The sequence below is a fragment of the Acanthopagrus latus genome, chromosome 20 (genome assembly GCF_904848185.1).
Source record: "Acanthopagrus latus isolate v.2019 chromosome 20, fAcaLat1.1, whole genome shotgun sequence".
Taxonomy (NCBI): Eukaryota; Metazoa; Chordata; class Actinopteri; order Spariformes; family Sparidae; genus Acanthopagrus; species Acanthopagrus latus.
In genome coordinates this window covers 14,603,869-14,618,548 of record NC_051058.1, presented here as the reverse complement: position 1 = coordinate 14,618,548, position 14,680 = coordinate 14,603,869, and the positions used below count along the sequence as shown (strand labels likewise).

General features: G+C 38.9%; 1 protein-coding gene across 4 annotated transcripts in view; it reads left to right on the top strand.

Moving 5' to 3' along the window:
• The window catches only part of vti1a (vesicle transport through interaction with t-SNAREs 1A), a 126,977-nt gene that overhangs the window by 564 nt on the left and 111,733 nt on the right, over positions 1-14,680 (top strand). For all 4 annotated transcript variants that reach the window (XM_037081316.1, XM_037081318.1, XM_037081315.1 and 1 more), the window contains exons 2-3: positions 5,856-5,914; positions 6,792-6,902. In XM_037081316.1, the coding sequence (XP_036937211.1) occupies positions 5,856-5,914; positions 6,792-6,902 (170 nt within the window). The remainder of the gene's footprint in view (positions 1-5,855; positions 5,915-6,791; positions 6,903-14,680) is intronic.

Genomic DNA, 14,680 nt, shown 5'->3' with positions numbered 1-14,680 from the left:
GTACACCCAACACGGCTTCATCCCAGTGAGTTCGTGAATTCACAGTACTAGGAAACTAGAAGGAATGGTCATGTTTCATTTACCCAGAAGAAAGTGACATTCATGGCATAGAGCAGTGAGCTCGGCCATCTCAAACAGCAGGGTAGAGCTGTGTTTGGATGTCAGACTTGTGTGTGTTTGGCATGTGGGTTCACTCAGCTCTTTTGAGACGTGTACTGTAGGTGAGGCCTCGTGATAGAGATTTAGGTGTATAAATACAGTTGACTTGATTTGATTTACTGGGCATACATTCCAGAAGAGGTTATAAGCCATATGACTGAAATGTTATAAATGTATTTAGAAATAGGCAAAATAGAGAAGACCTTGTGATGGTATCACATGCTGATGGACTACGAAGCCCATCACCATGTTCATCCTATGACCCATGACTACTCAGTAGTGATTTCTACATTATTAAATGTGAACACACCCATATTTAAACTTGGCCTTCATTTTCGTGTAAAATACTCATCTGTAAAGTTTAATGACTAGATTTTGCACTGTTTTGACATATTACGTGACAGAATATGTCCACCGTCAGACAGATTAGGTGAAAACAATACCAGCTACACTAGAGTGGACGGGAATGATTGGAACTGAGTCATGGTGATCTGCAACTTGAAACAAATTTGGGCCAAGGGCATGAAGTACTTCCCACTTCCTACTTTCCTAATTCTAGCACCCTTGTTTGTACAACATCTCAGAATCTGGCTCTGATTTTATTTTAACTGCACACCTGTAATTGTTCATGACTGTATCTTGTGCGGTTGTGACACTATCTGTCCACAGACAGACATACAAACACCAAGCAAAATACTCAGATTCACCTCTGTGTTAGTTCCCGTTACCGCTGTAGGCTCAATGACCACATTTTGCCATTATGACAGAAACAGACTCACAAGCTGAAAACAATTCCAGCCAATGCTGCTGTGGCTGGAGGGATAAATGATATTACTGAAAAATATTTTTCAGTCAAATTACCATTCAGGTGTTATTGATTTGGATTATCTGTTCAGTCACTCCAGTGTTAGCCACATTAAATTAAACTCATTCCATAGTCACATGGCTGCCAGACACAAATGTTTCAGGATGTGTAATATTTGTTTGATTGAACTCACGGTTCTCCGCAGACTGTGGAATAACGGCGCTGCGCCACTATACTGCTAGCTCAGTGCCACTATACTCATTTTCAATTTAAGGGTGTTTATTTCCTATTTTCCCCGATGATTTTGCTCAAATCCCGATGGTTTTGCTCAAATCCATCGAAATTTGTCAGTTTGCAGGCCCGTGCATCACTTTCCCATTGTTCCTGATGAAGTCTTGTGGAGTGGCCTCATCTGGCAATGTTTTACCGCGAGACTTGTTTCTCATTGGTCGGATATACTCTGCCCCCTCCGGACCACCCCAACGGCGTTGTGCATCACTGATGGTGAAATTTGAAAACAGCACCACAATACTAAAAATTTCTGGGGAGAACCCTGGAACTGATTAATGTTCATGATCAAGGTGTGTTGCAACCAATGCATTGTTTATTTAGTGTCATTGGTGACTTTACAGTTCACAGTAAGTGGATTAAGACAATACATAGGGGAACGTAGTTTGTCACAGTCAAACTGATTTGAAAAATAATTTAAAATAAAGTTCAGTCTGATAATGGACAGGCACAACAACCATTATAACTTTCCCTGCAGTGTGTCTCCAAGTCTGGCTGAAGTACCTGTTAAACACAGCCTGTTGTCTTTTCAAAATTGTGTTCCTATTATTCTAAAACTTGATCGCAACAACAACTACTGTATTGGAGTACTTGGAGTGTATTGTACTTCCCGCTTGTGAGTACAATGAAAGCAGTTTGGCTTTATATTATTGGCTCCATTTATTGGTTATATTTTTAAGGATGCCAATAAATAGCTGAATATTTATATTTTCTAATACTCTGCCGATCATTTTTCATGCTGATATATATCATGCATCCCCAAGATTTTGTCGAGGCCAAGTTAGAGGATGGATGTCTAAGACATTAGGTTTAGCTGGAGATGGTCTTGCGATGCGAACATGCCAGCTATGGTTTCAAATTGTTGTGTATCGTTTAATGGACGAATGACATGAGAGCAGTAGGTATGGGGAAACAGGTTTTCTGTAGCCGACCATGTATGATTTAGTGGTTCATTGGACTGATTAGGGGTTGCAGCAGGTGTGATCCTATTGTGAGTGCCCAGCTAGATCCTAATCTTGTTTATTAAGCACACTCTCAGGGTAGACTTTTCCATAGGCACTATGTTCTTACTTTCAAACTCATGACTCCTTTTCACTGCCACATTTATAGAGTGTTACAGACAGACATCATCACCGAGACATCACTCTGCCAGTATCATACAGCTGTGCACACAGTAGCCTTTTTGTTCTCTTGAGAGTGAAGACCTGTCCCTATTTACACAGACTAAACACTGTTTATTGCAATGCATGCTATACATTTGAGCTGCTATTGGAAGTGGAGGTAGAATAGTAAATATGTGTATATGTACAAATACAAAACAAAAAGAAGGCCGCTCTCCATAGCATATATCCAAAATAAAGAAAGCCTACAGCCTTTATTGAAGCCTCACAAATCATTCAGGTTTCTCTCATTAGGAATGATGTTGAGATACAAAAACATTTCAAAACAACAATACACATGGAGATGATCAATACAAAATTTCACACTGAGGTAAAGTGTTTTGAGATCATCATCTCAAATTGCCTGTAGATCTTGAGATGTTTTTGGGATAATTCCATGTGTTCGGTGCACAAAAATGGAAGGCAGCTGGCGTTTTCAGTGTTAAATCTTTGCATTGTTTGCACAAATCCAAAAGATATGTTAAATATGCACATGAATAAGCATGAATATTGTATAATGGACTACTGTAAATGTGATGGTGCTGGCTAAATTTTATTGTCCCCAACTAGTTGATTTCTGCTAGTTTGTTTTCAGTTTTTCCTGCTAAAAACTGTTTCCAACCCCTACTTGGAACGTTTGTCTCCATCTCTGGACTCAGACCCGCTCATTGGTTTTTTCAAAGGCCACAGGCTCTCACAAAAACCTCGCCTGACTGAATATTTCTGGTTCGGAATTGGCATCTTTGAAGATTCATGGCAGCCCATTCCACAGTGTAATTCCACATTGCTTCCTCTCGCCATCTGTTGACTGTGTCAGAGTAAGCCCATATGAATATGTACAAAGCCAGGAAACGCATTACAACCATAAGTAGTTGTTCAATGTCTTCTGCCACCAACAGAATAGTTTACAGTAGAATTTCACTTCCCTTCCTTCTCATTAAGTGTTTTCTTCTCTCCTTTCTTAATTCCCTTTGGCTCTTCTTCCTGAAGTGGCTGATTTCTTCCCGCAGTTTGACAGCCCTCTATTTAATAGATTAATATAGCTCCAGACAAAGGCCTTTTGTCATAGCTGTTGTTGTATTTCTCTATTTCACATGTGCACAATTGCTGATAATGGCCAGGGCATGTGGAAAAACTGTCCTTGACTGTCTTCATTCATGTAACAATCAAATGAACGTGTGTTTGTATATTTATGTGTTACCATCCCCCAAAACCTACGGTACAAGAAATATTAGAATACGAATACAATGAAATGTTAGGTCTTCGTCCATGAAACACAAATTTAATTTTGTTTTCCACCTTTGAGTGTTTATGGCAAGAGATGGCCTGTCAATCATTGCAGCTCGAATCTGGACCATTTTTTTCAATAAAAAAAGAATACTTGCCAAACCTTGCTTTTCCTTTATTTGCTTTACTATTGTGTACAAATCTCCTCATCCATCTGTCAGCAGGGCTGTAGTCTTGGTAAATATCCATACATATTTCACAGCCCTACAGCTCGAGCCCGAGTTTGAGAAAGAAAGCACCATCTCACCTTTCAGTGAATTGCCCCTGGCTGTTTACTGTGTAGGTTGTGGGGTTGGACACAGGTTTTAAAAATGAATTTGAGGACCGGCAAAAGGTAATGTTGGCCCATGGTGCCTGAAAAATGAAGATCTTGGCTTGTTTTTTTTGTGTTTTTTTTTTGTTGCAATCCCACAGCTGATAGCTCTGTGATTTGAGGTTGTGTTTTTTCTGTACTTTATTTTTCTGTTTTATAGTACAATAAACTCAAGGTCATTCAGTCACATTGGATGATCCTGTTCAGGTGTTATAATGTAAAATAAAAGGTTGCCATTTGTGGGTGAAACACTCATTAGAGCCTCTGATTTTGAACTATGTTTTAAAGACTGAAGAAAAACATAACATCTTTTATCCAAATGAAAGGGACAGAGAAACAGGAGATTTCCTTTGCCATGCCAAAAGTGTAGTACATGCTATGCGTTCACTTGCAGTAGACAATATTCTCCCACATTGCATTGAACATAGGAAATGGAGGATCTGCTCACAGCTGGAAACAGTTTAAACAGCGTATTACATTGTGTCTTTGTGAGCTTTAATTAGCGGTGACATTCCAAAGCAGTGTGATTGGCGTCCATTGTCACACATATTGAATTATCCCGTCCAAATAAAATGCTAGCAGTAGTAATATGTTTTTTTTGTATACTTACTGCTTAATTAGTTAACTAAGCTGATTATTGTTTAGTATACTGTAAATAATTATTACTATAGAGAGTGAAAATTGGCCACGCGCAGGCTGTTATAGGTTACTGGGAACACTTGAAGAGACCTGGTCCATCATTCATCTTATTACAAACACCTGTACTGTTCCTAATATAGCAAATGAAAATGTCTGTTGTGCAAAAGGCCTGAACATTTCTGCAATATTCCATTCTTTATTGAGTGCAATGAAACATTACCAGGAATTTAAGAATTAGAAATAATTTCTAGCATCTTATTCTGCATTATCATCGCTAATAAAAGGAAACTTATATGTCTTTGATAGACCAATATCACCCGATAATATCTGCCAACCAATATCTTGGTTAGGCATTACTTAAAATGGTTTATTGTGTCTGACACAGCCATAAAAAATCAGTCACAAGAACATTCAGAGAAAAACAAGCAAATTCAAACATTTGATTTTTTTTTTTTTTGATGAGCTTTAATAATGATTTGGTCATCAATCTGTGAGTAAAATCGAATCCAAATAAAATGAACACATTTTATTTTTTCATGTATGTCCAAGTTTTGTTCAAATCTCTTCCCTTTTAAAAAAAATCTCCATTAAAATGTGTTGTGTTAATGATGCTTTTTTAAAAACATTTAATGGTGTTTGATCACTAAACTACCCCACCGGACCTGGTTCACTTTCACTTGCCAAAGAGCTAATTTCAGAACAAAGGCCAGTTCTCCCATGCACAGAAATTAAGTGGCAGTGTTGCTGGCTGCTTTAAATAACGATGGCATGTACTGTAGTTCACATGCTTCTCGGGAACTCTCGCAAGTCGTAATGAGTTTCAATGGGTAATGTGGAAGAGCAGCCACGGGGTGAGGTGCAGAACGGTGCGTTAGTCATTTTGAGTGGAACTCATACTTCTGGCAAGTGAGCAAAGCTGACACCTCCCTTCCCTTTGAGTTGGCACGAGGTGTCTCACTGCTCCTCAACAGAAACCAACAAAGGCCTCATAGACGCCAATAACTAAGAGACATCAAATGTTGGCTCGTCGTGTAGAGAGAATGTGTAAATATATCTTCAAATGTGTCCTCGTGTGTTGTTTTCTCCCAGTCTCTTTCTTTCTCTCTCCCCCTCTCTTCCCCCGTTGCGGGGGAGTTAGGCTGTTGTCATGAAGCGCTGTTACTCTGTCGGCTGATCAATATGTTTCTGTTTTTTTCCCTTTCAGAGGAGAAGACACAGCTGGTTCTAAATGTCGACAAACAGCTTGAAGAAGTCAGAGAGTTGGTATGTCTTTGATCAGTAATTTTCTCCTCTTCCCATTTCCTAAATAATGAATTTGTGCAAAGAGGGAGGGGACAATTTTCACTGGCACCAGACAACGGCACCTGTATTATCCCGGTGGTGACATGACATGCAGACACGCACGTGGCAGGAAGGAGGCTTCCTCCTCACATGATTACTTTCCAGTAATCTGCTTTTAAGTGACACCCCTATGACACATTTCAAGCCATTATCTTGAGGTGGGAGTCTTCATGTTGCTGCTTTAAAAATGAGCAAAGTCACCTGACAGAGACAAATTGTTGTCACAGTTGTCTTGTTATGTCACAGTGATTAGTTTCCTTCAAATCCGCCACACAGAGAAATGTCTAGCCACGCATCAAATGTACTTTTACTTCATTCGTTGTGACATTGTTGGGCCTGTGCATGTCTCCGCAATGAAGGGGCCCTCGTATTTGATTGTGTGTTTATTTACAGAACAGCATTCGTCTGTCGCATCTTTTATCCCAGCTGAGTGACGTGAGCGGGAGGCATTTTCCTTTTACAATCAACATTGGAACATCTTAAAGTTAATGCTGCTGAAGTTAGTCATTTCATAAAGTTTAAGATTTTCAGAGTTGTCACAGTTTCTATCTTGAGCGGCTTTGTGTCATAGACAATAACCTTTTCTGAGACTTGGCAATACATTTTTCAGAAATGCACAGAAAGTAAGAGATAAGTGATCATTAGAGGATAGGGAGGCCTAGATTTTTTTTTTTTGCATCTGTTCAAGAGTGCAGTAAAGGTGATAAACATTGTGATGTAAATGTGGATTTTTATTTGGGAAGTTCGGATGAACATGTGAAATGTGTGTTAAATTAATGGCGTTAACTGCGGCTTTTAGCTGGAACAAATGGACCTGGAAGTGCGGGAGATCCCTATCCAGAGCCGAGCCATGTACAACAGCAGACTGAAGAGCTACAAGCAGGAGGTGGAGAAGCTCGAGAAGGACTTTGTAAGTACGCCAACTCCTTCCTAAGTCTTGTTAATGGTTATTTAAATCAAAGAAATATAATGTACTTTATCAACGTTTAGCAAATGTAAGACCCGTGTGTATAACTAATGTGCTAAGAAGTTGTCACTTTCTCCAATACACACATCCGTTGTTTGCGCCCTCAACCAACCTCTCTGTCTCGCCATAGCACACGCACACACATACACACACATGCACACAAACCCGCGCTGAAGCTCACTGGTGCATCCACTGAGGTTAATTCCAAGTTCGCATTTGAACTTGCGAAACACTGTCTATTGAGAACGGGTTATGTGTGTTTGTGTTGTTGTTGCTGCAGAATCTGGCCTTGTTTAGTAATTCATAAATCACTGTATGTCTTGACTTGATCTCTAGCCTCTATCAAAGCTTAATGAACAGCCCATTCCTGTGGGTCCCTTGCTTTAAGTCCATATTGTTGGCTCCCAATATTGCTCAAGGTATTTCATTTAATCAATAATATGACCAAAATGAGAAATAACTTAACTTAATGTAACTTCATCGCTTTCTTGCTTTTTCCCTTCCCATTGTGGCTTTAACTATTACCCTAAGTTCCAAACATATCTTTAATTTATTGTTGTATTCAAATATGTATCTTTAATGATATCTTTATTTGTCTGTTTTTTGTTTTCTGTTGTCAAGTTTGTTGTGCTGCTGCTCACAACACAATAATAAACCCGTGGTGTAAATGCAACTGACCTTGAGCAGCCAAGCAGACGAGTCCTTCCACAAATCAAAAATGATGTGGAATAAATCCACAACCTCAGAATGGGTTGGAAAAATAAACACTGACTCACACTGGACGTTTAAGAACTTTAAAATTAATACACAGAAGGCTGACCTGAGATCGGTTCAACATTTAACCTTCTCTTCAGTGAAGCTCTGATACCTTTTAATAGTTTTTTGCAAAATCATGAACAAACTTTTCTCAAAAGTGAAGGGAACTGAAGTTGTAGTGTTACTCTGTTTTTACAGCAAGGACATTCATTGAGAAGCTCAAACTTGATTATCATTGCAAAACTGATCTTTAAAAATGCACCTTTTGTGCTAGATTAAAATGATTGAATGAAAGTTGTGAGAATAATAGTGTAGCAAAATAGAATTATCAATATATGAATAACTTGATATTTTGAATGTTCTTATAAACAATGTGTTGATGAATAATTACCTGTATCTTAACATTTTGTGTGTCACACTACAACAGTAATCTAGATGAAAACCACCTGCTTGTATTTCACTCTGGCGTCTGATATCATTAACTGCAAGCTGCTTATTAAAATGTGTATTGAATCAAATTGGGGAAAATAACAATCCATCACTGCTCCAAATGCAGAACAAACAAATAAACACGCATAAACAAACCATTTGGATGGTGATACCGTGTGCTAGTGATCTGCGAGCACACCGCAGAGATGTGCAAACTGAGATCACAGAGGAGATCTCCGTGCCAAGACAGTTTACTTTCCTCGCCATGGGCATTTAATTGGCTGCTGATTAATCTTTAACTTTTCTTCTCCCCACACTTACCGTGCTTAATCATCAAGCAGTTAACACCCACTGGGGCTGATATTGCTGTTAATTTTCATTCAGTGGCATTTTTAATGTCGGTCTTAGGTTTATACACAGTGAAGTCTGTTTGTTTAACCTGGAAGAAAAGTTTGCGTTTCTAAAACTAAACCTTGCATTGGAGTGGACGATCTGGCCAAAAAATGATATCATCAATAATTTTTCAATATAAATTGTAATCTTATTTCTCTATTTTAAAAATGCCCTGTAGATTATAGTAAGACTCGACATTAAACATTAAAACACTATGTTGAATTGAATATATTCTTTTCTGCCATGTTTTCTAGCGACTATATAACTTATGTCAAATTATTCACAATAAGTTACCCAAGGAAGAGCCACTTGAAGTGTCCAATCAGCAGAGCCATTTTGTGTGCCATTGGCTTGTTCACGTATGGATCTGCTAGTCAGTGAAGTTATGTGAGGTTTGGAAACAAATACAGACATTAACTCCATCCTCCAGGATTTGCCTAAAATGTTCGTGGATGCTCGAGCTTTCTCAGGTACAAAAATGTTGCTGCTTTTCTTTTTCATTCATGATAGTAAATGAAGAGTCTTTGGGTTTTGGACTGTTGGTTGGTCAAAGAAGCACTTTAAAGATTTCAGTGTTTTTTTCTATTTATTAAGATTTAACTGTAAAAATAATTGACAGATTAATTGCAGCCCTAGTGAATGCCTTTTAAGATCCATCCCGTTTTAACATCATCAGATCGCCCTTTCCCTCCTTGCGTGCACAATATATAAACAGAACATGATTTTGCCCTACTTTCATATAACTGCATACTTGTGGCCTACAATGTTGAAATACAAAGCAGCAGATAGCATTAGGACATTTTGAGTCCCCCATGTTGATGGAGTTATTTTCATTTTCACACCACTGTGTGTGGTGATCCCGGTGTACATTTAAACCAGGATCACCCACCTCACTCAGTAACATCCAGTATATCTGGTCTCCTGTAAATCTGATGCAAGTGTTCAGAAGGCTAGAACTTCAGATGTGCCTCAGATGTGCCAAATGCTATAGCCGAGCTCAGCCTCTCACTTCCTGCAGGCCTGGGGAGGACATGACACTCGGCTCGAAAGGCATCTAGTGGAAAAAAAGCCAATCTCCTTTCTTTTTAATGTAAAAAGCTGCGGCTTTGTTGTGCTTTCCGCGGATATCAAGGCCTTTCCACTCCCTCACTACCCAATCTCCCCCCTCAACCCCACCCCCTACTGGCCTCCCACGGGTGTCTCCCCCCTTAACCTGCTCTCTCATCCTCCCATTCACCCATGGTTTGAAGTCTTCCTACCACCGGTGTGCCAGCTTGAGACCTCATTCCTGCTCCCTTCCAGACAGGGCCGGAGTCGACCTCGGTAACCCAGCCATTTTGTCCAGGAAGACAACTTATCAAACGGGCATCCCAAAGGTGTTTAAGTGAGATGTTGCTATGTTGGCTCGGCTGACAGCTTCATTGCCATGATAGAGGGGACAGTGGGGGTCTTAAAGGTGCTGGGTCGTGGCAAAATGGGCATTGCAGCAGCTAAAGGGGATGCCAGTCAGACCATAAGAAGAGTGTGGACAATTGAAAATCCTATTTGATGACTTGTTCATGTCATGGGAAGCATGGTGCCGTGGCTCTTAGCAGTGGCTTTGATCAGGCAAAGAAGAGGCCCAACATAAGCTTAATTTAATGAAATCTATCGGGTAAACAGAGCCACCATCTTCAAAGGACCATGTTTGGTCCATCCCAGCAGGGACCATGGGGGTCTACGTCTGCTGCGTCTGTCTCAAAACCCAATCCATTTTTCCAATCCACCTCAAATTCTGTACCATGCTAATTGTAAATGTGCAATCACACCTCTGATATGAGCATGGTGAGAATGTCATAAGCTGTCACAAAGCAACAGCAGCTCAGAGACTTCGAGGTTATTTTGAAACTCATGGAGGTGTCTTCTCTGCTGTCAGTATGTATTTTTAATATCAAAGCTATTCCTTTCTCGCTCTTTTCAAAGCTGTTCCGTGTTGTGTTGTTAGGTCGGTTCTTGCATATCTTTAGTAAACGGGAAATATTTTTAGTCAAACTCACATTTTAGTGAACCAACAGTTAACAACCTGTATAAATTGATTGTAAACATGATCTCATGGGTATAAATGTGAGAAACGACTAGTTTTAAGTGCTTAGAGCATTTTAGCATTTTGTTTTGGATACTTCTTCAAGTTTTGCATTTAATCTGCATCGTATTCTTTTACACCCACTTTTTGTACGTACCTATTACCTCTTAATGGTGTTTCACAGAATATACAGAGTGTTGGGATGGATTTTGAGGCATCAGTATGCTGTGGTTGTTGAAGTCTTTGTGCAGCAGATGGCGGTGTTGCTCTAAGAATTCTCTCCTACTTAAGGTATATGAAAAGGACAATATTGGGCACCAATTACTTTGCTTTCTGATGTATGAGTGGACTTGTTATGATAAATCCTTCCACTCATTATTAAGCCTGACCTCATCCTTTATGCTTTGTAATAGAGATTGAATATAATGTTACCAAAATGTCCTTGTGGTAAAAGCCCATTTATTACAAAGTTTCTTATAGTAGTCTGGCGTCCAACTTTATATATTTTCAGTCATTTGTCTGCGCCCAGTCATTCTTTTAAAGTGAATTAGGGAAGCCAAACAAAATATGAATGAATATGAATGCCTCTATACAAAAGTGGAATGTCTGTTTTACATTTGCATTTAATCTGCAACTCTCACTCTTTCTATTAATCATACTGACATTAGGTATTGCTGAGAATATTTCCCCTCCTTTTTTTGTCTTTTCAATAACAAAAACCCCTCTGGTTCAACTGTGAGAGGCTTTGTGTTCAAGGATCCTTGACTCCAAGGAGTCAACTGACAAGTTTTATAGATGAATGCTTCCCATTTTTCTGACATTAAGTGGGAATTGGTGCCAGTAGTGGTCAAGGCAGTGTTGTTGACAGTCACTGGGTAAGGATTAATTTTCATAAGATCAATGCCCACTCAGAATGAAAATCTATTGTTGTCATAACACGCTGTTCACTATTTCATCAAGGACCACGAAGATGTCCTTCATTACAAAGCATCAGTGTTTCTTTTGAAAAAACACATCATTACACAGTCTTCATATGAGATTGCCAAATTTGTCTTCACAATATATAATGCACATTATAAGATGATGTGAAAAAATACTGTACGTTGTACAAATTTTTATTCACCTTAAGTACAGTACTATAAGAAGCCTATTCAGTAAAGTTGGACATTATGACTGTCATTCCTCGTCTGTTCCATACTGCATTAGTTGATCTCGCCTGCCTTTTCTGATACTGAATAAAGAGGTCAATTGTCACAGGGATACAACTTACACTTGTTAATATGTAATTGTCTATTGGGGTATTGCTTGCCAGTCACGGTCAAGTATGATGTCTGGACTGCAGTTTCCTTTAATAAAAAACCTTTAGATGGAATGCCTCCAAGTGTCCGCCCAGGGAGATAATTAATGCATTTCCAAAGAATCAGCCAACCTTGAAATATTGAACAGTTTATTTTCCAGGTATACTGATGTGAATGAAATGAAAAAGCTGTTGGTACTGATTCCACTTTATATTTCCTGTTTAATTTTTTTAAAACTCAATATCAATTTCAAAAGTGATATGACCTTCTGGAGATATCATGAAATTTAGCTTTTATTTGGGCCAAACCTTGCTGTGCTCAATGAAGTGGCACATTGGACTCTCAAGAACAACTTGTGAATGATGAGAATTGTTTTGATTTGAATTATGGAAATGCGAGCAAGATCAGTGAATGATCAAATCGGATGTGTATCAAATGTGAGCACACTTCAGATGAGGCCAAGGCAAACTTCTGCAACTCACGATTTCTTAAGCTGAACTTGAACTTGAACTCCTTATTTAGTCCCAAGTACTGTAATAAATAGAGTTGCTGCAGAAGAACTAATGAATGACTCTTGACTTTAAACCGTACAGCTCCCGCTACAAGCTTCAGCTGCCAGTAATAATGCTGTCAGAAGTTTTCCATAACCCTCTTCTCCTCATTCCAAACCCCAGAGCAATTTGTTGCCTCTGCATTTGAGGGTCATCCACTATCGGATCATCATTGGCAATGAACTAACATATTTCCAGGGTTTTTGAAATGCCCATAAAGTATAGACTCTTTTTTCTAAGTAGATGCTTTCCGTTCTCGGTTGAAGTTAAGTGTGGGAACTGTTATTTACTCTCCATTCAAAGTATAAGCCGGTCAAAATAACTACTTTATGCTGGACAACATTTGCGATAAATGTTACTGTCATCAACTGTCATTTTCAGATCATTTATGCCTCTGAATTGATAATAATGTAATAGCATAATATTGCAAGGACATCTACTCCAAGAAGCATGTAACTTTTGATTCTCACTATTCAGATATTGGATTTGGAATGTAAACAAAATGATAAAATATCCCAAATAGATTAGACATAAAACTGAACTCAATAGAATGCTTACCTCTGCCAAAGCCTAAGAGTCCCCTTTAATTCAATCAAGACTTCTCCAAAATTAAACTCCCTTCATTGCTCTGAAGTTTAAACCCTCGCATAACAGGTCAACCATAACGAATAACAAATAAGCCCTATCTCACAATGTTAAGAAAGTAAGAGAATAATTCCTGGATCTGTCACTTTATCTAGATCCACACCAAAAGTTAATGGGGTCTGTTTTGGGCTGAGACCCACCATTCAACAAAACAAAAAATAGAATGTGAATAAACACAAGTATGAACACATTTGTGTACCAACGGACAATGTCAAGGTCAGCAATAAAGCTACTTATGTCTATAAGATGACAACATATGTGGAGAAATCCAATAACGGACCTTGTACCATGGTACGTATGTAACCGAGCCAAATGGATGAATGTGAGGATAATGATTAATTTATGTAATGTGAATGCTCATGTGAAATTTTAATTGGTGGTCATGGACAATTCAAGGTTGTGCAGATTATCCAACTTCTGCTCAAAGTGTCCAAACTGATTATTAGCAACACACTGAGCAAACCTAAACAGAGAAAGAGTTTGCAAAGTCATTTATCAGAACGTCGATTCTTCGTCTTAAGAGGCTCTGACTTAAAAGATGTCCTTTTTTAAAACCAGATGCTGATAATTATATTGAGATTCAGGTCTTGATGGGATATTTTACGACCACTGTACATCTCATGCCAGAACCAAGCCTGTAGTGATTTTAAATTGGCATTGTTGTAATCCATCTTGAAGGGTTCCCGTTGTTTGCCCCCTGTCCTCCTTATGGTGACTCTGGCAAACAGACAACATGAGAGACCAACATTAGTTGGATGTTAAACACTTTAAATCGCCTTAGGTTGCCTTGGCTTACTTGCTCTTAGTAGACACAGAGGAGTAAAGGCAGATTGAGTCTTTTCATGGTGTGTTGCTTAACAACCCATCAATGACACCAAAGTCGAATCACTCATAACCGATTTTAAAAAGGAGTCCCTCAATTGATGGGGATTTTTCCTGTGTATTTCCTCTGAGCCAAGTGCAGATTTAAGATGTAAACAAATAGATCTGCTTCTCTACTTATGAATTATGTCTTTCATTCGGAAGTTGTTGTGCGCAGTATGTCTTCATCGAGCCCTTTGTGGATTTGTGGCATTGGAGGCTTTTACATGTTGTCTTTTTGGACACGAAGATGGGATTCATTTTCGGATTAGCCTTTTGTTGCTCGTGTTGAGACCATTTTTGTTATTGGTTTGATGGTGTAATGGCAGCAGGGGGTCAAACCTGGGTTGAAGGACAGTGTTGCAATAGGGACAAAAGGATGTTTTGTCCAGAAGTACTATGTTCTCATTTTATATCAGAAAAAAGGCGAGTGAGACCCAACAAGAATTTTGCCATGTGAAATAGTTAGTTAGTAAGAGTTTTAATTATTTTTGCGACTTTTCTAATCATAAAAATGCGTGAATAGAGAAATGTGAACTGTGAAACACTGATATCTAACCAGCAGTGCCGAAAGGTGCTGGTTGTTTTGTTCCTACACGGGGACTGTACTGCTTTTCATGACTTGAATAGCATGACAGTGTTTTCAACCACTGTTGTGGCAGTTGAGCATTAATACATGTAAGCATTAAAACAGTCTTCAGTACAACACAATTTACATTAATTACT